This window comes from Barbatula barbatula (genome assembly GCF_947034865.1).
Source record: "Barbatula barbatula genome assembly, chromosome: 25".
In the NCBI taxonomy this organism is placed as follows: Eukaryota; Metazoa; Chordata; class Actinopteri; order Cypriniformes; family Nemacheilidae; genus Barbatula; species Barbatula barbatula.
This window is the reverse complement of record NC_136788.1, coordinates 3,904,792-3,928,838: the sequence shown is the minus strand read 5'-3', so window position 1 is coordinate 3,928,838 and position 24,047 is coordinate 3,904,792. Positions and strand designations below refer to the sequence as shown.

Below are 24,047 nucleotides of genomic sequence, written 5' to 3'. Positions count from 1 at the left end.
TGGAAGCCAGGAGCCGCAATGGGCCGCATAGGGGCTTCATATATAACCACACACCAACCGCTCATTTCGCAAAGCCTGTCGAGAGCCTCTTTAGTGGCTTATGTCTGTCTCCGTGTTATGTTTTTAGACTAATAGCTGCTCAACTGAGAAATTGATCTACAGTATGTTGCAGGAAAACAACCATGAAGAGCTATGTGTATACATGATGTGTCTTTCTCCATTCTTGTAATGTACTTTTTTGCATTACTTTTTTATATGTGTAGTTGCAATGTTGATCAGTGGTGTTTGCAAACATCAACTTTTAAAATAAAAGTAGTCATCATAAACATTTCAAGCCATCTTTCTTTTATGTTACTTGACACGCAACTTCTCACTAAAGCTGCAATATGATGTCTGTAGGTCTGCTTAAAACTATGTGCATTGTGAAAAGTGCTATATTAATAAAACTGCAGTAAACAACGTCAGAGCACACACAGTCTAAGCTAGTTGATCAGGTCAACCGAATCTTTGCGAAGTGTATTACGCGAATTCTCACCTGTTGTTTTGTTATACAATCCAGAATATTGGGAAAAGCGTTTGTTTAGTTTCTTTGGCTAATATATTGCTAGAGAGGAGGTATGTTCAGAAGGAATTTCACAGGCTCCCCGTCTTCTCTCTGCAAGGTTCAATTACCACATTTGGAACTCATTAAAACATCCGAACCCCCCAACCACTGACGGCCCCTCTATGAACAAAATAAAATGGAGTGGATGAGAAAATATGCTCCTTCCACAGATATCCCAACCCCCTGCCACCACCTCCTGTTTCACAGTGACCTCACAGAAAAGGAATGATCGTCTGGAAGTCAGTAAAATACAGCCGCCACATGTTGATCATAGTAGTATTGTGTTTCTCTCTGAGTGTGTTTTTATTGCAAAATAGATCAGCTGGGTCCTTCCAAGTTAAGCATCTGTTTTTGTGACTGAGCGTGTTTATCTGTGAATCAAACCTAGAGGGGATTGTGCACCATTCAGAAGTGAATGTCTTTAATCCATATTCAGTTCCTTCATTTGACTTGAATTTGAATTAAGGTGCCAAACTGGATGTAAAAGTGCCATCTGAATTTGTATACAGGGAAGTAGACTTAAACAGCATTTAAATTAGTGTAGTTTTAGGCTATACATTGCATTTAATATGCAAATAATACATTCAACACTAAGTTGCTTTATATATATATATATATATATATATACTGTATATATATGGCAATGACAGAGTTAAATCATTTGTGAGATGTCCATCATTTTCTATCATCTTTTCCGTCAGGTGTCGAGATTACTGCGGAAAGCTTCATGGACAGGTTAGACAACGGTTTCCTGTTGTGTCAGCTGGCTGAGACTCTGCAGGAGAAGTTCAGGCAAAACAACGCAGACTTGACTCCACCGGGAAAGGTACTGATATAATATTATTTCCTACAAGACACAAACAGCATCTTTATTCATTTGATATGTGATGACACAACATGCTAGAAAACTACAAACATTTAAGTTAAAAAGCCCTTCCTAGTGAGAGCCTGCTCAACACCAGCGACAAGCGTCGTGTGCTGCTTTGAGCTTCCCCTTTTCAATGTTGAAAGAAAGTGTGATGTGTACACAGTCAACTGAAGATAGCCAAAGCTAATAAAATAAGAACGCAAGTAAGCTTAGAACAGGAAATGACGTGGCTTCACATAGATCTGTTAAAGGGATTTAGGGTCAACTCTCGTCTGAAAAATTACCCTGTTTGTAAAAACCAGGCTTAAGGCTCTAAATATGAGATTGTGTGCATTAAAGTTTTGATTTCAAGCATCAACTGCATTATGATTAAAAGTTTTGACATGGCCTTACTCAGTCGATATTAAAGACGGGATAACACTCAGTTTCTGCAAATCACATATTAATCTTGAGTACCTATACAGTAGTATTGCATACGTCATATCTTCAAAGAGTATTTAGTATGATCAAATTAATAAAAGAGAGATACAGCTGTACCAATATTTCCGGAAAAATACAAGCTGCTGGAGGCGGGCAGGGGGGACGGAACTACAGAAGCAGCACATATTACATCATTGAATTATCCCTTCGTGTTGTGTACATTATGCACATACATGCCGATTGCCGACAAAACACAGACACATGACTTAGTTTGACTTACCGTATTTGGTTCATGTCCGGCATCTTTTAGCGTCGGGTCCGCACCATCTATCAGTTTCAAACAAATCCAGCGTGATATCCAGTTTATATAACATCCAAACAAAAACAGCTAAACTTCCGTCAGCCAAGTGAAGTGGCATTGATGGGCGTGCTCTTTCTCTCTCGTTAGCGCGCGGCGTGGTCTTTTGCTCGGTGGATGACGCGTGGGCATGCTTTTCCAGGAGAATGGCCAACAAAAGGAACAGGATCCCTGATATGAAACTTACAGACTTAAAACAAACTTTCCGAAACAAGTTTGAGTGCTGTAAATCGAGCACAGAAATACTACGTCAAACGTACAAGTCGTTTTTTGACAAGTTGACCATATTAAGCAGAAGAAGCCAGCATGTTTAACTGTGTAAAGAAGTCAGATCGCATGAAATAGCATGTTACCCCATCTTTAAAGATATTAAGGTTATATTGTCACTGAATGTTATTTACATACATTATCTATAAAACAGTAAATAACAAAAATTACTTAAGCTGGGTTTTCACAGACTGGTACACTGTGTTTACATCATGTATGTGCTTTCCTTCTGACTTCTGGGGAGCATTGGGGAATGTTATAGTGGTTAGTGCATGTGATCCAGACACGTTCAGCTTGTGCTTTGATTTGAACGTGTTTGGACACGTGTTGTGTTTCAGACCCTTTTCAACATATTTATTCATTTCAAACAAGTTTAAAGCTTGGTGAATATAAACAAATATTTGTATTTAAGCCTGAATTTAATCAGTAAGACTGTTCATAAGAACTTGGATCGCAGTGTTGGAGACGTGGTTTAACAGATGTGTCAGCTACTGTAAACACAGTTGTAGGATAACTGTCGGCATATGTTCTGAGAGCTTTTATAAACAGATGTCGACGGACTGCCACATGTAAATCTCCTTGTTGTGATCCACAGATGCAAAGCCATACAGTGAAGAGAGGGCCTGTGTAGAGAATGGTCATGAAAGTCATGGCAACCGACAAAGCAATGTTATTCTTCCAATTATAGGAAATACACGAACATTAGCATTTTGAAAACATGAGTTTCTAACACATTTGCTATTTTGTTTGGGATCAGAAGATACTTTGAGGAATGCCACATTAATAGTTTGGTTACCAGCATTCTAAAAAAATATATTCTTTTGTGATCTGCAGAAATAAGTGATACTTTTTTGGTTAGGGTGAGTAAATTCAATACACACTGGACTATAATGCCACGAACATGCAGAAATGCTGATTTAAGGCAAAACTGGAGTGGTCTCTTTATGTTCACAGCCTCTTAATAACTTTTGAAATCTAAAAGAATGTTAGCAGATGATGCATAAATCTAGATGAAATATGTCACCCTGGCATTCTTGAATTGAATTGAATTCCCCAGATCTGCTTTATTCTTTGCTTTCAATCATATTACTAAGAGTTATACAGCTGTTAAGTGTACCTCTTTAAAAGCATTGCTATTGAACAAATAAAAGATAAATACCATCCATCATCCTAAAGCTTGTTGCAATAGAAACACATTTGCATACCATTAGCATACAAAAACCACCGTCCTTCGGATGAGACATTAAAACAGAGGTCCTGACTCATTTAAGGAACTGTTCACTTTCAACATACATTTTCATTATAATTTACTCACCACTGTTGTCATCCAAGATGTTTATGTATTTTTTTCTTTAGTTGAAAATAAATGATTATTATCATATAGTGGACTTCAATGGACTCCAAACGGTTGACGGTCAAAATTACGGTTTCAGTTTAGCCTCAAAGGGCTTTAAACGATACCAGACTATGCATAAAGGTCTTATCTAGAGAAGCGATCTGTCATGACTCCGCTATCATGCCATGTTTATTCTTGGTCTTGCAGCGGAGTCATGGCATAGCCTTAGGTTTTGTGTGAGAAAGGCATGGCTTTATGAAATGTAGACTTGCCATGTTCTTTCTCTTGTCTCGTCAGTGTTTCCCGCCCTTTTGTCTCGTTAGCCTTCCCATTAGTGTTTCAGTACCCACACCTGACCCTTGTTAATTATCCTTTGTCTGTCTCCCTATAAAACATCCTCGTGTTCATTGTCCTGTGCTCGGTCATTGTAAGTTCTTTGGCTTTTGTATGCCTTTCCCCATGCGCTACCTGTTTGTTGGATTATTCGTATCTTGAATTATTAGTCTAGTCTAGTCTAGTCTAGTCTAGTCTAGTCTAGTCTAGTCTAGTCTAGTCTAGTCTAGTCTAGTCTAGTCTAGTCTAGTCTAGTCTAGTCTAGTCTAGTCTAGTCTAGTCTAGTCTAGTCCTTGTTATTATTTATCTATTCTTGTTTTACCCCCTCGTGGGTTTTTGTTTTGTGTTTATTGTCATTAAAGCTTTTGTTAACCCCTTCATCCCTGTTTTTGGCTGCCTGCACTTGGGTTCTCCTTCCACGATCGTGACACGATCATTCATTTATAAAAAAAAGTACAAGTGTATATGCTTAATAAAAACAAATGGTCGCCTTGCTCTGTTCTGCGAAGCATGCTCATGACTTCACGTAATACGTTATTACGTTGAAAAGGTCACGCTTCACGTTGGTAGGGCAGGGCGAAAAAATCCATCTCATCTTGTCCCTCCCTTTTTTGTAAACAGCATTTGACTTAGTATTTGCACATTCAACTTGTAAACGCTGACTCGGTACTTCCGCCTACGTCAAGCGTGACCCTCACGTAAATACGTGATGTTGTGAGCGAGCTTTTTCATCAAAAACCTTAATTTCTTTTCGACTAAAGAAAAATTTTATAAACATCTTGGATGACAACAGGGGTGAGTAAATTATCATGAAAATGTATGTTGAAAGTTCCTTAAATATCCTTGGAATAAAAGTAGGGGTGTAACCCCGGCATTCCGGCCAAATTCGCTCATTCTCCTCCAAACATCATGGCTTCCTGATCATCCCCAAATGTACTAATTGGCTTCGTACTCTGTCTCCTCTCGACCAATCAGCTGGTGTGTGGTGGGTGTGGCTGCGGTCGCATCATCAAGGTGGATGCTGCACATTGGTGGTGGTTCCCCCTTCCATGTAAAGCGCTTTGAGTTCCCAGAAAAGCGCGATATAAATGTAATGAATTAATATTATGATTAAGTTATTTTTCTTGTTCTCTGCTCTCAACACTGATATACACATTTAATGCATTTCCACAGCAGTAACATAAATTACTTTAGCGTGTCAGCCAACACGTTTGCGTGTTTTCCAAAATTAGCATTCAAAATCCAGCCGTACTGCTGCATATCAGTTTCAGGTGAATGTATTTGTAGTTCTTTCTCACACAAAGTCTTTTGTTTGAAATCATGGCCGCCTGCCACCCCCTGCCAAACCTTGGCATTGTGAGACGATGCACTTTGGAAAATCACCGAGCTTTCTCTTTTAAACAGAGCGAGTCAATGAAAGCTATGACTTGTTAAGTGTTGAAAAACTCCCCCAGATGGGAAAACCATTAAGATCAGGCGATTTTTTCAGGGGTAAATTAAGACAATATTTCTGCTTGTCTTGGCCAAGAACCACCTCTTATATGCACAGAATGGGGCTTTTCTGTTCTACTAATAGAGTCCCAGAAGAATAATGGCACAGAAACTACACTGTGCAACTTATAGACTGTATTTGTCAAAGTCTGTAGTTGACTGGTTTGGCTTTGTCTTATCACAACAGATGAGTCTGTTCCTAATAAAGTAAAGCTTCCAGATGGCTTTAGACGACCATGTAGCACAAGTCGTAATTTTATTTAATTGTATTTATGCAAACTGCCATTATAGGTTATGCAGTGTTCCCTGTGGTGTGCTCTGTAGCCTATATTTTGACAAACATAGTATGTCATCTGGGTATTTCATGAATTGCATAAAGTTTGCATACTGTGCTCAGTTTGTATACTGTATGACTAATTTAAGGAAACATAGTGGACACAAAGAAACAAATCAAACAATACCTCTGTGTCTGGCATATACAGCTACGTGTACATATGTTGGCTGACATAGTCCATTTATGCCATGGTTTTATAGAGATTGTCTCATAGGATTCACTTCTGGGAAACAGAACCAAAGGGTCTCAGGGGAGAAATATTGAATTTCCAAAGTGTTTCATTTCAGTCGATAGTTTATAATTGTAAACACATTAAGAGAAAAATCCCACAAGCTTACAGCACAAGAAGGACCCATATCTAGATATGTGAATGCCCAGCACAATGTCATGGCAATTCATATTTATGATTTAGCGAATTGGAAAAAAACAGTAACTTAACAGAATTTTATTTTACAGAACAATTGTGATGTTAAAAATGTTACTGAGATAAACTGCAAACGTATGAGTAGAGTGTAAAATAACATGAACATTTTTTTATTTTACTTTACAAAAAATTTTGTTTTACGTTTGTTTCTATTACTGTTTTTTACAGGATTATTATGATGTACATTTTCATAGAAGTCAGTGACGGTCATGGTTAGGGGTGGACCATCACGCTCGTTTTCTAAAAATAGCACAAATAAAAACAATCAGTTTGCTCAGGTTGAAATATTGTAGAGACTTGAGGGTTGCCTTTTTTAACTTTTTGGTCCAGTAAGAAACAGTTGTGATTTTACTATGTGTGATTCCCTGAAAATAATAAATAGCCTGAAACAACTTTACCTCAATGTTAGTCATGCATTTATCTCAGGGTTATTATCTGTTTCTTCTGAGTTTATACTCTATATACAGTAAATGCCTTAATAAATATATAAATATTTTGTGGTTAGTAATAATGAAATGAATATTTTCTTCGATTGGCAGTGTTTTTATGCGTCAGAGGCCATGCTGTATGCTGGGCCGGCTGATCAATGTGTGTGTGAGAGAGAGAAATACAATGGCACAGATGTAAAGAATATTTGAGGTCACGACTCCTCAGGGATAGAAGATACACAGTGCCGAGTCTACAGACATGCTATATCAAACATCACTTTAGATTATGAGCCAATACATTGCTAAGCGATCTTTCACAGAGCCGGAGAATGATCTGGAAAGGCAGGAGAAACAATCCATTCCTGTCACGACTGCATTCTTCCAACATGATCTCATCACACCTTTCTGCGTAAATCCTGTTTAGACTACCCCCTTAAGGCAGGCATTTATCTGTTACTATCGGTTACTCTATATTCTCTAGATTATAGAATAGATGGATGTGTTGTGTTGTGGGAGTTATTGTGTATAATCAGAGCAGATAATAGAGACGGAGCAAAAAATGGATGTTGGACAGGAAATTTCTAGTAAAGGGGATTTCTAGAACTCCTAAACCCCTTGCATCCGTGGACATTAACATTCTTTCCTGATTTAGCTGGTCTTCCAAAAATCCCTCTTTCCCTTATAAAAGTGTGAACAGGTTTTCATACTTATCATGACTATAGCTTTATTCCAAACCCTGGTGAGCGGTTGACCAGCAGAAGACAGATATAGAACACATTTTATGTTGGCCACGCGTCACTACACTGACATTCCATATGCGTCAGATTTTCATGGCAAATGTCTGTCTATGATCCCATTGTAATGCAGACACAAACTTTTTCAGTTGATCCCCAGTCGGAGGATTCCCTGCCGAGCCAGCGCCCCATCCGGTTCCTTTTTTGCCAGGGACAACACAGCCAACTTCCTGTCATGGTGTCGAGAGGTGGGCGTTGGCGACACCTGTCTGTTTGAGTCTGATGGACTGGGTGAGTGTTATACGTTGTAAACAAATCCCTGATGCAGGCAAAGGATTATGGCTAAAATGCCTTACTCTGAGCAGTTGCAATTGCATGTGACTTCTGAAACATAAAGCACAAATGTATGATGTATTGCCTTGTAGACCTACACCAATCCTCAGCAACACAAAAGATATACTTTAACATAAAAATACACAAAGCATACAAACATCAAGCCCCTAATAATGTTTAGAATTTGTTAGGCCATACTAATATAATGTGGAACACTGCAAATGCTCTTTTCTGAGCTTTGGGTTTTCTGGTTTAATGTAAATGTATTTGCATTGGGTCAAAGGCATATGGAAAATAATATGGAATTTAAACTTTTAATTTAGGTAACATGTTACTATATAACACTTTACTTTACTGCAATATAGGACAGTGTACTACAGAACAGTGCACTATACTGTGCTATACTACACCATAATGTATCATACTGTTCTGTGCTGTGCAAAAGACCGTTTGGGTCTGTGTTTGTTCATCAGTCTGGCTAGTGTCTGATAATATGATCATTGATATTTTATTTAATTTATGTAAAAAATTATTTAGATTATTATTTTATTGTGTGTATAATAATTGTATTAAATAAACAACTTGTTGAATTTTGTTGTATGTTCATTTTGTGAAATAAACAATTTGTTGAATGGGCCCTGTAGTTTTGTCGCACTTTAAGAAACCGTATGGCACATTGACATCTAGTGGTTGAGCTTGGTATCGCAATCTAAATTCAAAATATTGGTGAGGCAAGTTTAGCCAAGTAACACTTCTTAGTTTCTTATTGCTTGTTGTTCCAGAAATAATCTACAGGCACTCAGATGTTTGTGAATGTGCGCATGCGCACATTGTTGCTTTGAGACCGTCTATATTGCACTTTACAATTAAATTCTATTCTGTATACTGTATTGCTTTAAGACTTGTTGTTCCCCTATCATTTAAGTTGCAGTTTATTATATGGGAATGGTATTACGTTAACATGATTATTTTGCTGTCTTGCCGTTCATTAAACTGCAATATGCTGAAATGTATAAAACATGTGGTTGATTTGCTTTAACTGCAATCAATCTAAAACAGATGGATTGCTCTGTGTCTCTGTAGCAGATTTACGCTTATCATGTCTGTGTATAAATATAGCTGTGTTTTCTGTATTTCCCTTTGGAAATAATGCTATGCAGCCCAGTATCTCGCTCTTTAGCGTCAGATTCACAGACCGTGAGGCCTCTAAGGTAGACATTTGGAGCAGGTTCTTTGTCCTCTTCTTCTGACTCAAGCCAACTGGAGAGAAAAACAAGTCTCAAACTGCATAAAGAAAGACAGAATCAGGTGATGGAGGGAGGGAGACGGTAAATTCCGATTTTTATGAATGCAGAAAGAAGCCTTTCTCTTCCTGCTGGAGTTACACGCACACACCGCTCAAAGTATATGAGCGTATTGTTGTGATGAAGTGTGTTCTTTTGTGTGTACTGTAGTGGTGACATGTGCTGTGTCCCATTGTATAACACTCAGATGCAAACTCCAGCCACGGCTCTTCAATCCTCTCTTTCATTTGCATATTCAAAAAATCGACAAACCATGAAATGCAAACCAGTGTAAACAGATTGATCAAGTGCTTGCTGTTGTAGATGTATTCTATAGTCGTAACCCAGAGATGCAGGGTGGTATAGTGCACTGTAGTATAGTACAGTACCTTATAGTGCAGTACAGTATAGATGAGTATATTGTAAGTTATAGGACATTATTATTCATTTAGACTATACACTTTTATCCAAAGCAAATGAAGTGTAAGTGATAAAATTGTATAGTACAGCATATAATATCAATTTACAGATTGCTTTTATAGTGTGATATTGTACTGTTTAGTGTAGTACAGAACAGTACAGTTGCTTTGTATTTTACAACACATCCACTTACAGTGTGCTTACTTAATAGGAGTTATGCACTCTAAAAAATGTATTCAGTGATTTAGTAAATATCCCAAAAATAAAAAGCTATATTCACTTGATATAATCTTTTTTTCCTTAAGTAGGACTAAATAAATGTATTAAAAATCCAACAGTTAATTTCTCTAAAATGAACATACTGTATATTATACGTTTCTTTTTAAAGCATTTTATTAACAAATTATATTTTTGATATACACTTAATATTTTTGATAAATCCTAATATTTATATTATAGATTATTTGCATATTTGAGTAACCCAGATGTACTTGTTTTTTACAGCTTTAACAATTATTCAATATTTTATTCCATAAATTATTCTATTATTTCAATATGTGTTTATGTAAGTGCTACCGATTTTCTCCAAAAGAGTATAATATCAAAAATATCTGACTGCTATGAAAATATATGTATATATCTAAATCAGCTGTGCCATAAACACTGAAAACATGAAAAACTGTTGTAGCGAAATGTAATCTAGAACAAATCACTTCCAGAAGAGAATATATGAAAAATGATCATTTTATTAATGCTTCCCTCCTGTTTCCCCTCAGCATAGCTAACTGAAAACACGAAGACATAATGCTCAGGTGGGATGTTCTGAAGTGTGGTGTGGACTGTAGATTTTATTGCATGTTGTGCCGTGTCATTGCACTGAATCATGGGAAATGTAGTTTAAACTGGGCACCGATCCATGTCAGGCATGTTGTGTTGTTGAATCACAGTGTGCAGCTCGTTTACTGTCGTGACACCAGAGGATGCTAGCAGTCTGTGTTCACATCATGCTCAGTCACATCCACAATAATGAAGCGAGAAATGACATCATCAGCATTTAGTGTCATTCTGTTTCATAACGTTTCATTTAATGTTTCAATCGCCTGGTTCATTTCATAATCAGTCATTTTAACCATTCACTGTTTTCAGTAATTGATGTTTTATCTCATGTTTTTATCCACTTTCCTTTCAGTTTTACACAAGCAGCCTCGAGAGGTTTGTCTATGCCTGCTTGAGCTTGGGAGAATCGCATCTAGGTACGCTTTATAAACCACTGAACAGTGTAAAAATTGATTTGTAATCTGTAAATTGATAAAAAACATGGTAACCGTTGCATCAGGTATAAAGTAGAGCCACCTGGACTCATAAAACTGGAGAAAGAGATTGAACAGGAGGAGAAGGCACCTGAACCTCCGCCTTCTCCTGTATCACCGACCTCCAATTCTCCATCCACCTCTCCACTCAACACTCCATTCAGCAAAACCAACTCGAGTAAAAAGAGTACCGGCAAACTTCTGGATGATGCCGTGAGTAACACCTCCCTTCTTGGCGCCTACTGCACGTAACTGTCATTGATGTAATGTTGATGGATGTTTTCCTCAAGCCTTGCATCAGTACGTGTCAATTTTGTGTGTACATGTGTGTCATCAGGTAAAGCACATTTCTGAAGACCCACCTTGTAAGTGCCCGAATAAGTTCTGTGTAGAAAGACAATCGCAGGGCCGCTATCGTGTTGGGGAGAAAGTGCTTTTCATCAGGGTGAGTATAAAACACACGAAACAAATGGATTCAAATGATTCTTTCATATTGACACCGTTATCTGAATTTAGTGAGTTATCTACAGAGGGAATTCTATTAAGGCTATCTATGTAGATTGATTGTGGTTCTCTATCTGTTAGGATGCTCTCTTAGAAGGCGTCTATCTGTGTAAGCAATATCCTGCTGTCTACATAGCAGACATACATCAAACATGTGGTGCTGTTTCAGCATCTGGAACCAAAGATGGCATTGCAGCGTCGCCTCCGATTCCGTTTAAACAGCATTCTTGTCTTAGAATTTTGCTCGTAAGGTTTTTAAACATAACTTTCATTATTTACTGCTGTGTAAACACTTTCAAAACGCTGGTAAACGCACGCAGACACCGCAGTGGGGCGTCCCATAACAGCACTGACCCCTCTAAGTGACAAATAGTGATTAGTGAGATGGGCACGGTCACCATGGGAACCTGTTACTTAGCAACACGCAACCAGAAGACCTGAAAAGACTTTGTATCCGTGCATCCCCATCACTCTCATCATAGCTGCTCTCATGAGAGTGTGTTTTGGTTCATTAAAGAGCATCGCTCTCATCAGTCATCGCTCACTAAATAAGCAAGACTGGAATTGTTATCTTTAATGAGATACTGTACAGCCTGAGGTGGTTTCATGGTTTTAGCAGGATGGGAATAACTCAAAAACTCAGCAAGTAGACAAACATCCGTGTGTATATCTAAGCAAGTGTGGTTTTTGGAGCTTTGTATGTGATTTGTTGTTGGTTCAAGGTGATCTTCCAGCAACTAGGTTAACATCAGGTCCACGTTACTGATCATTAACCAGTTTAGATGAGCTGGGGACCATAAAACCATTTAAAACCAATATGAGTAGCGTTATTTTCCAGTACGGTTATAAGCTGTTTATTTTGTGCTCTTTTTCATAACATTGAGAATTTGTTTGAGTAAAGATGGAAATGGTTTTGGAAGAGCTTTTCTTTCTTAAATGGTATGAGGATTATTTTAGTGATCTTTGCCCTAAAGAGCATCACTTATACTTTGGGGTCGACCAACACCTTACAGTACAAATGAAGAGTTTATTTCCAAAAAGCATCGAGCATTCCAATTAATATCAATGAAACTGAAGTTGGTTTGTTTTGATTTGAGCCATAATTTGAAAAAAAAACTACAGCTTACTCATAATACAAGACTACAATAAAACACAATAAAAACATAACATAATAAAAAAGTTCATTTGTACTGTAAGGTGTTGGTCAACCCCTCTAAACTACAAGTGATGCTCTTCAGGGCAAAGATTACTAAATACTGAAATAATGCTCTTATGATTTAAAAAAGAAGAGCAATTCTACTTGGAGGGAAGTAAGCTGTAACAAACACCATATGAGCTTCCTTGGAACACTTACAGTGGCAACCATACAGTACAGTAGCGGCACACTAATAATCACCTAGAATGCCCTAGCAACCACGTAGCAACCACCCACTACATCCTAACATTGTGTCTGTGAGCAAATTATTTTCTACAGAATCTACTGTAGTTGTTTAATGATTCATATCTGACGGTTTGTAAAACTTAGACCTGTTCAACTTCTCATCTCAATTTCAAATTCTTCATCTCATGATCCCACGATGAATATAAATCCATTCTCTTGATATTTCGTTTAAAATCGGGACTGCAGTGATTTATCGTGATAACTCACAGCAGTTTGTATTATTTTCATTGTCAATGGAGAATTGCATTAGTGTTTGTTTAATTGCTTTGGCCTCGGGTATTTCGCTGTATTGCTGCTGCCCCCTATAGAGTCATATTAAAACTGCACCTTCAATGACAATGACCAAACAATCCTGTCACGACCTGTCTGCACTAGGTATATTGACAGTTGCATTACAAAACTGCAATATCATACTTACTGTATAAAGTCTAATGAAAGTATACCAAGGAAAACCAATGCCATGGTGAACTAAAATAGTGCACTCTGGCAACCACCAGCTTTATTGTTACTAGCATTTTGTTTTTAAGATCATCCATATTTTTATAATCTCTTTCCTAAGATACAAACACAAAGGACACATTTTGAACTCTTTTGGGCAGAGTGTAACAAGTCATATTAGATCCTTTTTCAATCCGAGTCTTTTCATTCACATTTTTTTATTGTTATATAGAGACTAAGAATTAAATGTCATCACAGCTTTGCTAAAGCAACAAATCATGAGGGTCTTAGACTTGCACAGTCTTTACTACGTTAAAATCTTAAAAAATACAAGGTGTACATTAGATGTTCCAAAAAAACATTTCCAGACTGATCTTAGACATCATAGTTCTGTGTTAATAGTTTTTTGTTGATAAAATATAAACATTTGGTAGATAAACAGAGATTCTCTGTGTCTGCATGCTTGTCTTGTGTCTTAAATGAAACGTTAACTCCTTTTTATGATTATTTTGAAGAGAATGATTCCATCAGCCTTGAAACGTGTTGCCCGGCAACCAAGGCTACAGTTAGTCATCCCGAATACCTCAAAAACCAAAGCAAGGCTGGTTCGCTTCGCAGTGAATTGATCGAATCCCGTGTATGCGTCTGAAGGACACATTCTTCTTGTGTTTGTCTTTGAGAAAGACCTTCTCAATGCTTGCGGCCGTTATAGTTTATTATAGCGTGTTGTTGTTTTGTTTTCTTTGTGTGCGAGTATTTTTGCTGTATCAGTGAACTGCGGTGCTCCTGTTATCTATAATTTAACATTTATTGTATACATGGACCTTTTTAGATAACCTTCAACATCACAGACCTGTATGCTATCGTGTGTGTGTGTGTGTGGCGGGTGTGTATGGGGTGATGGTGACTTGTACAGTCCAATTGCTATTATATCTGTTGCTCCAGGGCCACACAAACACCCATCGAGGAGCCGACCTGTGAATGTCCCTCCATCAGCCTGCTAAGAGCTTTATGAATCTTTAATATAATCTCCCCGGAGAGTTTATATGAGCTGCGGCTCGCAGTATGAGATTTATCTGCTGTTGTTTATTGTTTAGTGTATATTTGTTTTTGAGTGTGTGTGTGTGTCTGTGGGCAATAGCTCTTTATCCCACAGAGGAAGGTTACAGTGAGCTGTCAGGGTGACATTTTGTAATTCCTGTCATTCTTTTGTGCGGTGTGTTTTCAAGGCCGCGGGGATAAAGGCTGTAATGGAAGAATGAGAGGCAGCAGAATTATTTCAATGGCTCTTGTTATTGGGTCTGTGATGAACTGTTATTATGAGAAGGGTTTTGTGCAGCACTGAGCTCTGTGACTGAATTAAAAAAACCTTAAACTATTTTAATAATGTATTGTAGACGCAAAATGATTTAGAAATATTTGCAAACCAATATGTAACAGTATTTGAGGTAACACAAACACGCGCAGCATACCAAGCTTCTGGAAGAAACCCAAAATAATAACCAACTTGAACATTTAACATAAACACATATCGTCTATAATTTAAGATCATTGGATCTTTAGATGATTTTTAGATTGCTTTGTTTTCTTTTATTTGTGTCTGATGAAATTTTGATTTTAGCTAAATGTTTTTATTGAAAATTTCATTTAAGTAACCCTGTTGTCATTTTTAACCTGTGTAGTTTTATTTTTTGTGCAAAACACAAAAGGAGATATTTTGGAAAAATGTCGGTAACCAAAAACCTTTGGTCCCCATTAACTTCTATTGTATGGACACAAAACCAATGCAAATCAATGGGGTCCAATGGTTTTCTGTTACGGTTTGTGTTCTGCAGAATAGTCAGACGGCTTTAACATGACAACAGGGTGAGCAAATAGTGACAGAATTTACATTTTAGTCTTAAAAACATGTAAGCATTAAACTTTTGCAAAAACAAAAAAATATCTAAACACAATGTTGATCATGTTGTTTCAGTTTCACTTAAGAAATAAAAAAAGGTTGTAATGGCTTGTTGAGAAGATTTGTTACCACGGTGTTAAAATGAACACTTTTCGGATAAAGATACAGGGATATCTTTCTAAAACAACACTGACCAAAGTGTTAATTATACAAAAAGTGCGTGTTAGTTTTTCATTTCCAATACTTGAGGTGTTGAGAAATTATAAAGTATAATCATCAATTACTAATGAAATGCTGATAAAAAATCAACTAATAAAATGTGTCTTAGTTTATTAAACACAAAATAATTGCATTTGTTGAATAACATTCATTGGTAACATTGCAATAATACATTCAAATAAAAATGAAGATATGAAACATTTCTCAAAGTTTCACCCATATTGCGCATTGTTTTATTCATTTATTTATTTAAAATTAACCAAGACAATTGCACCTGAACTTGCTTTGGCATTGCATTCATGATAACAAGATCAAAAGGTTGGGAAATGATGACATCATTTTTCGTATAATCTATAAAGATTTGATGCAGTTTGATTGACTGAAGATTTCAATAGAGACTGAGTTAAGCAAACGTAACCAATTTAGCAACTAAATGATCACATTTACAACCAGAAATGAAGCGGTAACACCAGTGGGATTCCTGACTGTACGGGGAATCTGTACGGATCTGAGAAAATAATTTACAGCAAATCCGGCCTCTGCACTCCTCAGACTCCTGAGACTGACACCACTCTCTGTCTAGAGAGACTTCCACAGTTAGAACTGAAGGTGACAGATAGCCAATAAAAGGGTGTGATAGTGACACATGAAGTGTTAAAAGATTTAATGGCTGTGACTTTTTCACCAAATGAGTTTTTCACAAGTTTGCCTGAAGGCCTGGATTACACCAGAAACATACACATAGACACGAGTGTGTAGGTGCCATGACTGCTTACAGTATCAACAGTAGAAGCATTTCTTGTTATTTCTGACTCAGGGCCCTATTTTAGCGATCTAAGCGCATGGTCTAAAGCGTGTCCAAATCCACTTTTGCTGGCTTAATGACGGGAAATGGTCCGCGCGCCCAAGTTTTCCGCCATGGCGGATTCGCAATTTTTACACGGCGCAATTTGCAAGAGCAAAGACTGGGAGGAGTTTGGTGAGGCCATGGAGAAGGACTATCGACTGGCCTCGAAGAGATTCTGGCAAACCGTCCGGCGCCTCAGGAGAGGGAAACAGTGCCCTACCAACGCTGTTTACAGTGGAGGTGGGAGGCTGTTGACCTCAACTGGGGATGTCGTCGGTCGGTGGAAGGAGTACTTCGAGGATCTCCTCAATCCCACCGTCACGTCCTCCATTGAGGAAGCAGAGGCTGAGGGCTCAGAGGTGGACTCGTCCATCACCCAAGCCGAAGTCACTGAGGTAGTCAAGAAACTCCTCAGTGGCAGGGCACCGGGGGTGGATGAGATTCGCCCTGAGTACCTCAAGTCTCTGGATGTTGTGGGGCTGTCTTGGCTGACACGCCTCTGCAGCATCGCGTGGCGGTCGGGGACAGTGCCTCTGGGATGGCAGACCGGGGTGGTGGTCCCTCTTTTTAAGAAGGGGGACCGGAGGGTGTGTTCCAACTACAGGGGGATCACACTTCTCAGCCTTCCCGGGAAAGTCTATGCCAGGGTACTGGAGAGGAGAATACGGCCGATAGTAGAACCTCGGATTCAGGAGGAACAGTGTGGTTTTCGTCCAGGCCGTGGAACGCTGGACCAGCTCTACACCCTCTACAGGGTGCTGGAGGGTGCGTGGGAGTTTGCTCAACCAATCCACATGTGTTTTGTGGATTTGGAGAAAGCATTCGACTGTGTCCCTCGCGGCATCCTGTGGAGGGTGCTTCGGGAGTATGGGGTCTGTGGTCCTTTGCTAAGGGCTGTCAGGTCCCTGTACGACCGAAGCAGGAGCTTGGTTCGCATTGCCGGCAGTAAGTCGGACCTGTTCCCAGTGCATGTCGGACTCCGGCAGGGCTGCCCTTTGTCACCGGTTCTGTTCGTAATTTTTATGGACAGAATTTCTAGGCGCAGCCGGGGGCCGGAGGGTGTCAGGTTTGGGGACCACACGATCTCGTCTCTGCTATTTGCGGATGATGTCGTCGTGTTGGCCCCTTCAAACCAGGACCTTCAGCATGCACTGGGACGGTTTACAGCAGAGTGTGAAGCGGCTGGAATGAAAATCAGTACCTCCAAATCCGAGGCCATGGTCCTCAGTCGGAAAAGGGTGGCTTGCCCACTTCAGGTTGGTGGAGAGTTCCTTCCTCAAGTGGAGGAGTTTAAGTATCTCGGGGTCTTGTTCACGAGTGAGGGGAGGAGGGAACGGGAGATTGACAGACGGATCGGTGCAGCTTCTGCAGTAATGCGGTCGATGTACCGGTCCGTCGTGGTGAAGAAAGAGCTGAGCCGCAAGGCGAAGCTCTCAATTTACCGGTCAATCTACGTTCCTACTCTCACCTATGGTCATGAGCTTTGGGTCCTGACCGAAAGGACAAGATCCCGGATTCAGACGACTGAAATGAGCTTCCTCCGCAGGGTGGCTGGGCGATCCCTTAGAGATAGGAGTAGAGCCGCTGCTCCTCCACATCGAGAGGGGTCAGCTGAGGTGGCTTGGGCATCTGTTACGGATGCCTACTGGACGCCTTCCTCGGAAGGTGTTCCAGGCCCGTCCGACCGGGAGGAGACCCCGGGGAAGACCTAGGACACGCTGGTGGGACTATGTCTCCCGGCTGGCCTGGGAACGCCTCGGTGTCCCCCCGGAAGAGCTGGAGGAAGTGTCTAGGGAGAGGGATGTCTGGGCATCTCTGCTTAGACTGCTGCCCCCGCGACCCGGCCCCGGATAAGCGGAAGAAAATGGATGGATGGATGGAAAGACTGGACGCTCCAGAGAGGAAACGCTTCCACAAAACATGCCGGATTTTTATCTTCGTGTGCACAATAAAAATAATTGACAGTGTATTTCATGTATTTCTGTATATTTGGCACGTTTGTGTGTTGTTGCGCCTCTATCCGTGTAATAAGCAGGGCTGGACTGGGAAGAGAAATCAGGCCTTGATTTTTTGGCCCACATCCGTCCTTCACCATTTCGGCCGACGGGGAGGTTTTTGCTGTGCGTGGTTAATTCTGTTGACCGGGTCGGGGGGTTGTGCGCATAAGTTTATTTTGTATTCGTCCGAATGGCCAAAGCGTCCGTTACCGGCCCCAAACAATAGTTAACTATTTAAATAACATGAAAAAATATTGCGCCGTAATAGTAACGCACCAACAATGCGAAAAAAACTAATCTGAATTTTGCGTTAAGATATATTGTGGAAAACTGATGTGCAAAGGAAACCAAGTCCTCTGTTTGGTGGTCCCTTTGTGTTACGTACCTTATTACGTTCCAAAGTATTTCGATTAAGTTACAGAACGTGTGTAATCTAACCAAATACGTTACAAATAGCTTTTTAATGCATGTATTTTGTATTCTGTAGTGAAATAAATTTTAAAAGCAACTTTCCCAGCCTGGTTTGTAAGGAATGGCATCTCTTTCTGTCTCTCTAGATGTTGCACAATAAACACGTGATGGTACGTGTTGGCGGAGGCTGGGAGACGTTCGAGAGCTATCTGCTGAAGCACGACCCGTGTCGTATGCTCCAGATCTCTCGCGTGGAAGGCAAGATATCGCCCATCACAGGAAAATCTCCCAGCATCAGAGACCTCACGCCTGACAGCTACCTGGTGGTGGCGGCCCACTACAAAAGCAAGAAGTAAAGAAACATTCTGCGACGACCGACAAACAGTGACTTTGATTTTATATCATTATTTTGAAGCTCACTGGCTAGCGACCGTAGAGGTCACAGGGACATTTCAACAGGCTTCTGAAACAAACAGATGTTTGCATAGAAATACAATCCGTAAGAATAAAAGCATAGTTTGATTCAGTGTGTACAATCGGACTGGAGTCTGGAACTGAAATCTAGAAGTTTTATTCTTTAAGGATGTTCTTCATCTCATTTAGATGATATGACCTCTACGCTGGGAAAGCTTTTTTCACTTATAAACTCAATCTTGATCGCTGGATGAATTCAAGTATTCATTTCTGTCTAGGTGTTTATTGTCTTGTCCTAACAATATGAATGATTCAGTTGAAAGATTGTAACTTGTTATGTTTTGATGTCATAAAACAACCTTCTTTAGCATTTATTGTAGTATTTGTATTAAATTGTGTTTATGATGCGCACACAGTGAGTTTAAAGGATTCTGCTCTTTAATGAAAATATCCAGTCGTGTGTATTAGACTCGGTCAGTTCAGTTGATGTTTACAACAAATATCAGAATGGAAAATGTGATCGACCATGAGCGACATATAATGAAAGCAATGAAAGCACATTGTTGAATTTGTCTCATTCGGGGTTATAGATGAAAAAAGGTCTTCCCAGTATTAGAAATGACTCAAACGTAACCACTGAATGCCCAGTATCTGTTGTTCAGCATTTCATCTGATATAAAATAAGGTTTGAGTACATTAGACAGAGCAAATGTCTTTCTTCACATGCCAGAGTTTAATAACCAATAATAAAAAGATTAAAACATCATGCAATAAAATCATCATTCAAAGGTCATTAGATCAACACACTAACATCTTTTTTAAAACAATGACATTTTGCCATTGTGCTTCTCGCTTTGTGATCCAGAAGTGTGCTGCAGCCCTCTACTGGTAAACACAAACATTGCAATGCATCCACTTGTTTTGCATCAAAAGAAATGAAACCCAGCAACCAGATCTTTCAGTCAATGTGAGTGGATGGGACTGATTTATGAACCAATCATTCACAATGGTTTTGTAAATCAGATTAAGTAATTCACTTAAAGGATCTGAGTCAATTATTGATTCATTCACAAATTGGCCACGGCTAAGCGAGAGCTAGGGTGACTATAAAAATCCCAGTTAAAAGGTCTGGTACTCTTCTTAACAAATCAAAATGAATACTGTTAACTGGCCAAAGAATATCTTCTTTGTGTGTGTTTCATGAAGAAAGTGAGTCAAACAACACATGCGTTAGATTATGTCAAAAGTTTTATTTTTGGGTGAATTATTCCTTTAACAAAACATTTTGAAAGAAACCACAATAGAAGTTATTTATTTTGACTGATACCTTTGGTGCAAAACTGTGTTTCTCTGTAATAAATATTGAGCTGTCGTAGGCATGCTAAGTAAAAGCTTAAGAAATACAACCGTTTTATCAAAAAAGGCAATATGAAAAACTCAGATATGGATCTATAGATACCGTATGAACTGTATATTTCACACAAGCATTACTATATCTTAGGTTGCTACATACTGTAACGGACAAGAGATACTCAGTGAGCCTTAGCTTGACTAACCTTAAGTCGGGTTTAAAGTCACAGCTTCACGACCCAGAAGAGTTTAACAAGGTAATGTTTTCAACAAAAACAGTACAACCCTTTTGAAAAGTGTGATAGAATCGTAGTGACTATCTGATAAGAAACATTCAACTTCATAAAACAGCAAGGAATACAACCAATGGGCAGTGAAAGGTGCTCACACAACTCACATAAGATCATTCATGCACAACTTTAAATATCAACCCATCTTTTCCCACGTGTTATACAGTCGACAGCAAATCTCAAAACGCAATAAGCAACATCTCAATAAAGCTATGATCCTACAAACAAAGCACTCTGGTAAACACTCCGGTGTATGTGTAATAAATAGCTAAATATGGAGTAAAGTATTTTCTGTTGAATTAATGTACATTTTAATAACATTCAGGTCTTGAATATTTAATCCATGTCAAAAGCACCTCAGTATAAAAGCAGTTGGTGTAAAAATGATGGATGACCGTAAATGATATTCTGAATAGATTGCGTAAAACACAATTCTTAGTTAGCATATATTGGCATTTAAAGGGGTGTGGCCTGAATGCACTATGGCCAATCAGAAGGCCTGGAGGATGAATAGCTTGGCAAAAAAGCTCGTCTCTACACTCTCCTCTTCTAGCATCACTTCAAAACAAGGACAGAAATGCATCAAGAATCTCTCAAGTCAGTGGGAAATACTGCAGATGAAGGTTGATCCTCCATTCAGTCTGTGTTAGCCAACCTGCCACTGAAGAGAGAGAATAAACATTTCAAAATTATTAGATGCAAAACCAACATAATATTCACACTACTCTTCATAAAAATGTATTACAAATATGTTTTCAGCTACCTTTAGCCCACCGCCTCCAGAAGGTACGGAGGTCATGGCCTCTTTCTCCACTTCTTCCTGTTTTTTCTTTTTCCTTTCCAAGGCTTCTGGGTTTTTGATGCCTCTGTGGGTCGTCTACACGGAGAAGATAAAGCACAGCTACTACACCATACTCCTCATTTCACAACACTTGATCTTTTCTTATGCAATTCTTATATTACAATACAACAAAGAATAATTCATCAGTGAACGTTATTTAGTGTTCACATGCAAAATCATGGTGCGCCTTAGACATGCTGGAAAAGTGAAGGGTAGTGTGCAAATTGAATGCCTCTGATGACATCATACACTTTGTGTCCCCGCCACTATAACATCACGAGTTTAAGAAAATCTGTTTAATTTAATCTATTTCACTAAACCATTGAACAGATTTCAAAATGAACCAATGCAGTTTGTTTTTAAGCCGGTTCTTGTCTCACGTAGCATTATTAAAATAAGCAGTTTGACATCACGATGACTGTATTTTAGTAATATGACATCACAGAAGATTGTTGTCATGGTGACACAGCTGTGGAATGCTTCCAGAAGTGTGGAGACGTATGAGGATGTTTACTTACCGTGCAGCTTTAGCCCTACGTTTTCCCATTATCTTCTAAGAGACGGTAAAAAGGCCCACCAACCATAAAAATTTAATCACTACACTGTTAAAACAAAAGTTTAATAAGAATCCCAAACTGCAAGGCAAAATGAAATGCAAAAGGAGAAATGAGCGCTCTCAATAGTTTATTCATATATGGTGTACTCAAATTCCTTCAAGCGCAGAAGAACTGAACAAATACAGTTAAGGCCGTAAAGGTGGAGAGCAGAAAAGACCGTTGTAAACCTCTCGTGACAGTTGTAAGGTCATGAAAGGTTGACTTCCAAGTGTCTCGAAGCCCATGAGAGAACAAGCATCGTGATGTGAAAGACACACGAACAGGACCGAGACCATAGGCACACTCTACACCATTACACAAACGCTTCATGTTACACATCTTAACATCCCGGAAGGTCTCAGATCGCAATTCACAACGCAATACAAGCACACGATCCATTCTCAGTGTTGCAGCAGGTCAACTACTGTCATGACGGAGTAACAAGACGATCAAGGCATTTCAAATGTGCTTCCCGAATGACAACACAAGTCTTTACTGGATTTGTGAAGTCAACTGAACCTCTTGTTTCTTGATAAAAAATGTGGAATAGTGTGGACTGACGAATCATTGGCAATTTGACCAGGAAGGTGCATTAAGAAAGTACACAGAGTCACTCTTTGATCATGTCGGGTAGCTTCCTATTCCATGTCCATGTGCTTGCCAAGCAATGACCAAATATACATGTCTGCGTACTTGCACTTGTATTATGCGCATGTATGTGATCTAGGCAGCATTAGGAAACTAAAACTCAGCTTTATATTTTAATGATTTAAATCATTTTAGTTCGCGTTTCAGTAATACCTCTTTTTGTCGCTTCTCTGCAGCTTCTGCCAACTGTCTCCTCCTTGTCTCCTGTGAAATGAAAAGCAAATGTTACAGCATTATGGTATATACTGATTTATTGTTTTAGACGAATGTAAGAAGTGTAGTGTCATAATAGAGCACTGCGTGGCACGCTGAATCCCACGGTGCAATTGAATATGTTATATGAAAGTATTTCATGTGCTATATATTTCATTTGTAAACATGACGTGACACGGGTGACGTGACACGGGTCTTCTGTCCCCGGATAAGAAGATACATAAAAAAGAGATAAAGCTGTGTTGCTGTAGTGTTGACTGTACTTGCACTTTGTTTGATAATGAAAGAGAGATTTTAAAATGAAATAAACATTGCTTTAAATAAAATAAAAATAATGTGTATTGTGACGTCACATAAATAAGTTATGGCGTCACAGGATGCACAGTCAGCTGTAGCGATGTTTTGGCTGCAGAATGAACACGATGCTCCGAACTGTTTGAAGAAGACAATGATATGACGTGTTAACAAGTAATTCTGTGTATGAATCGTTGTTTTGCTGTACTCACAGGGTCTGGTGTGGCCACCACATCATCCTCAGCGCCGCTTAGACACGGCAAACACATCCCCATACTGATGCACGGGCACGAGTAAGTCTTCTCAAGACAAACACGAGGGAATTTCGGCACTTATGGTTGTTATCTCGGGTGCTCTAGCAAGCCTTTCTTTCTGTGCTCCTGCAAAGTCCTTATGAAACCGGACTAACGTTAGCCATGTAAACAAACCTGCGCTAAGATGCTACTTTAGAGAGCTAACGTTATATATCGCTACTGGTACGTCGTATTGACTACACCGCAAGACCAACAGAAACCTCAGCAAACCTCTTTCTCACGTCTCCTGACATCTGGGGTTTGTTTAATACGCGTTCATATGAAGTCTTTGTTGCGCTGATGGTGTAGCTGTCAGTTAGCCGAGACTCGGGGGGATTTGGATGAAACGCGAGCTCAACAGCGCCATGCTGTAACGTCGTTATACCGCCAGACCGTGTTGCCAAGTCT

At 39.3% G+C, this 24,047-nt stretch overlaps 2 protein-coding genes across 4 annotated transcripts in view; one reads left to right on the top strand and one right to left on the bottom strand.

The window, feature by feature from the left end:
* gas2a (growth arrest-specific 2a) overlaps positions 1–19,883 on the top strand; it is a 27,202-nt gene extending 7,319 nt beyond the window's left edge. Inside the window, exons 3-8 of the mRNA XM_079449840.1 lie at positions 1,306–1,430; positions 7,747–7,888; positions 10,823–10,886; positions 10,970–11,156; positions 11,281–11,388; positions 18,847–19,883. Coding sequence (XP_079305966.1) covers positions 1,306–1,430; positions 7,747–7,888; positions 10,823–10,886; positions 10,970–11,156; positions 11,281–11,388; positions 18,847–19,056 — 836 coding nt within the window. The 3' untranslated portion in view covers positions 19,057–19,883. The remainder of the gene's footprint in view (positions 1–1,305; positions 1,431–7,746; positions 7,889–10,822; positions 10,887–10,969; positions 11,157–11,280; positions 11,389–18,846) is intronic.
* Positions 19,835–24,047, bottom strand: svip (small VCP interacting protein). Of its 3 annotated transcripts, none has more exons than XM_079449842.1 (5): positions 23,871–24,041; positions 23,559–23,736; positions 22,993–23,043; positions 21,518–21,631; positions 19,835–21,415 (listed from the first exon to the last, which is right to left on the bottom strand). In XM_079449842.1, the coding sequence occupies exons 2-5, from the start codon at positions 23,619–23,621 to the stop codon at positions 21,401–21,403; spliced, it is 243 nt and encodes an 80-aa protein (XP_079305968.1). In that variant the 5' UTR covers positions 23,622–23,736; positions 23,871–24,041; the 3' UTR covers positions 19,835–21,400. The 3 variants fall into 3 exon arrangements, with proteins under 3 accessions (XP_079305968.1, XP_079305967.1, XP_079305969.1); XM_079449843.1 differs by adding an exon at positions 22,114–22,148 and having other exon boundaries at positions 20,346–21,415; positions 23,559–23,995; XM_079449841.1 differs by having other exon boundaries at positions 23,559–24,047.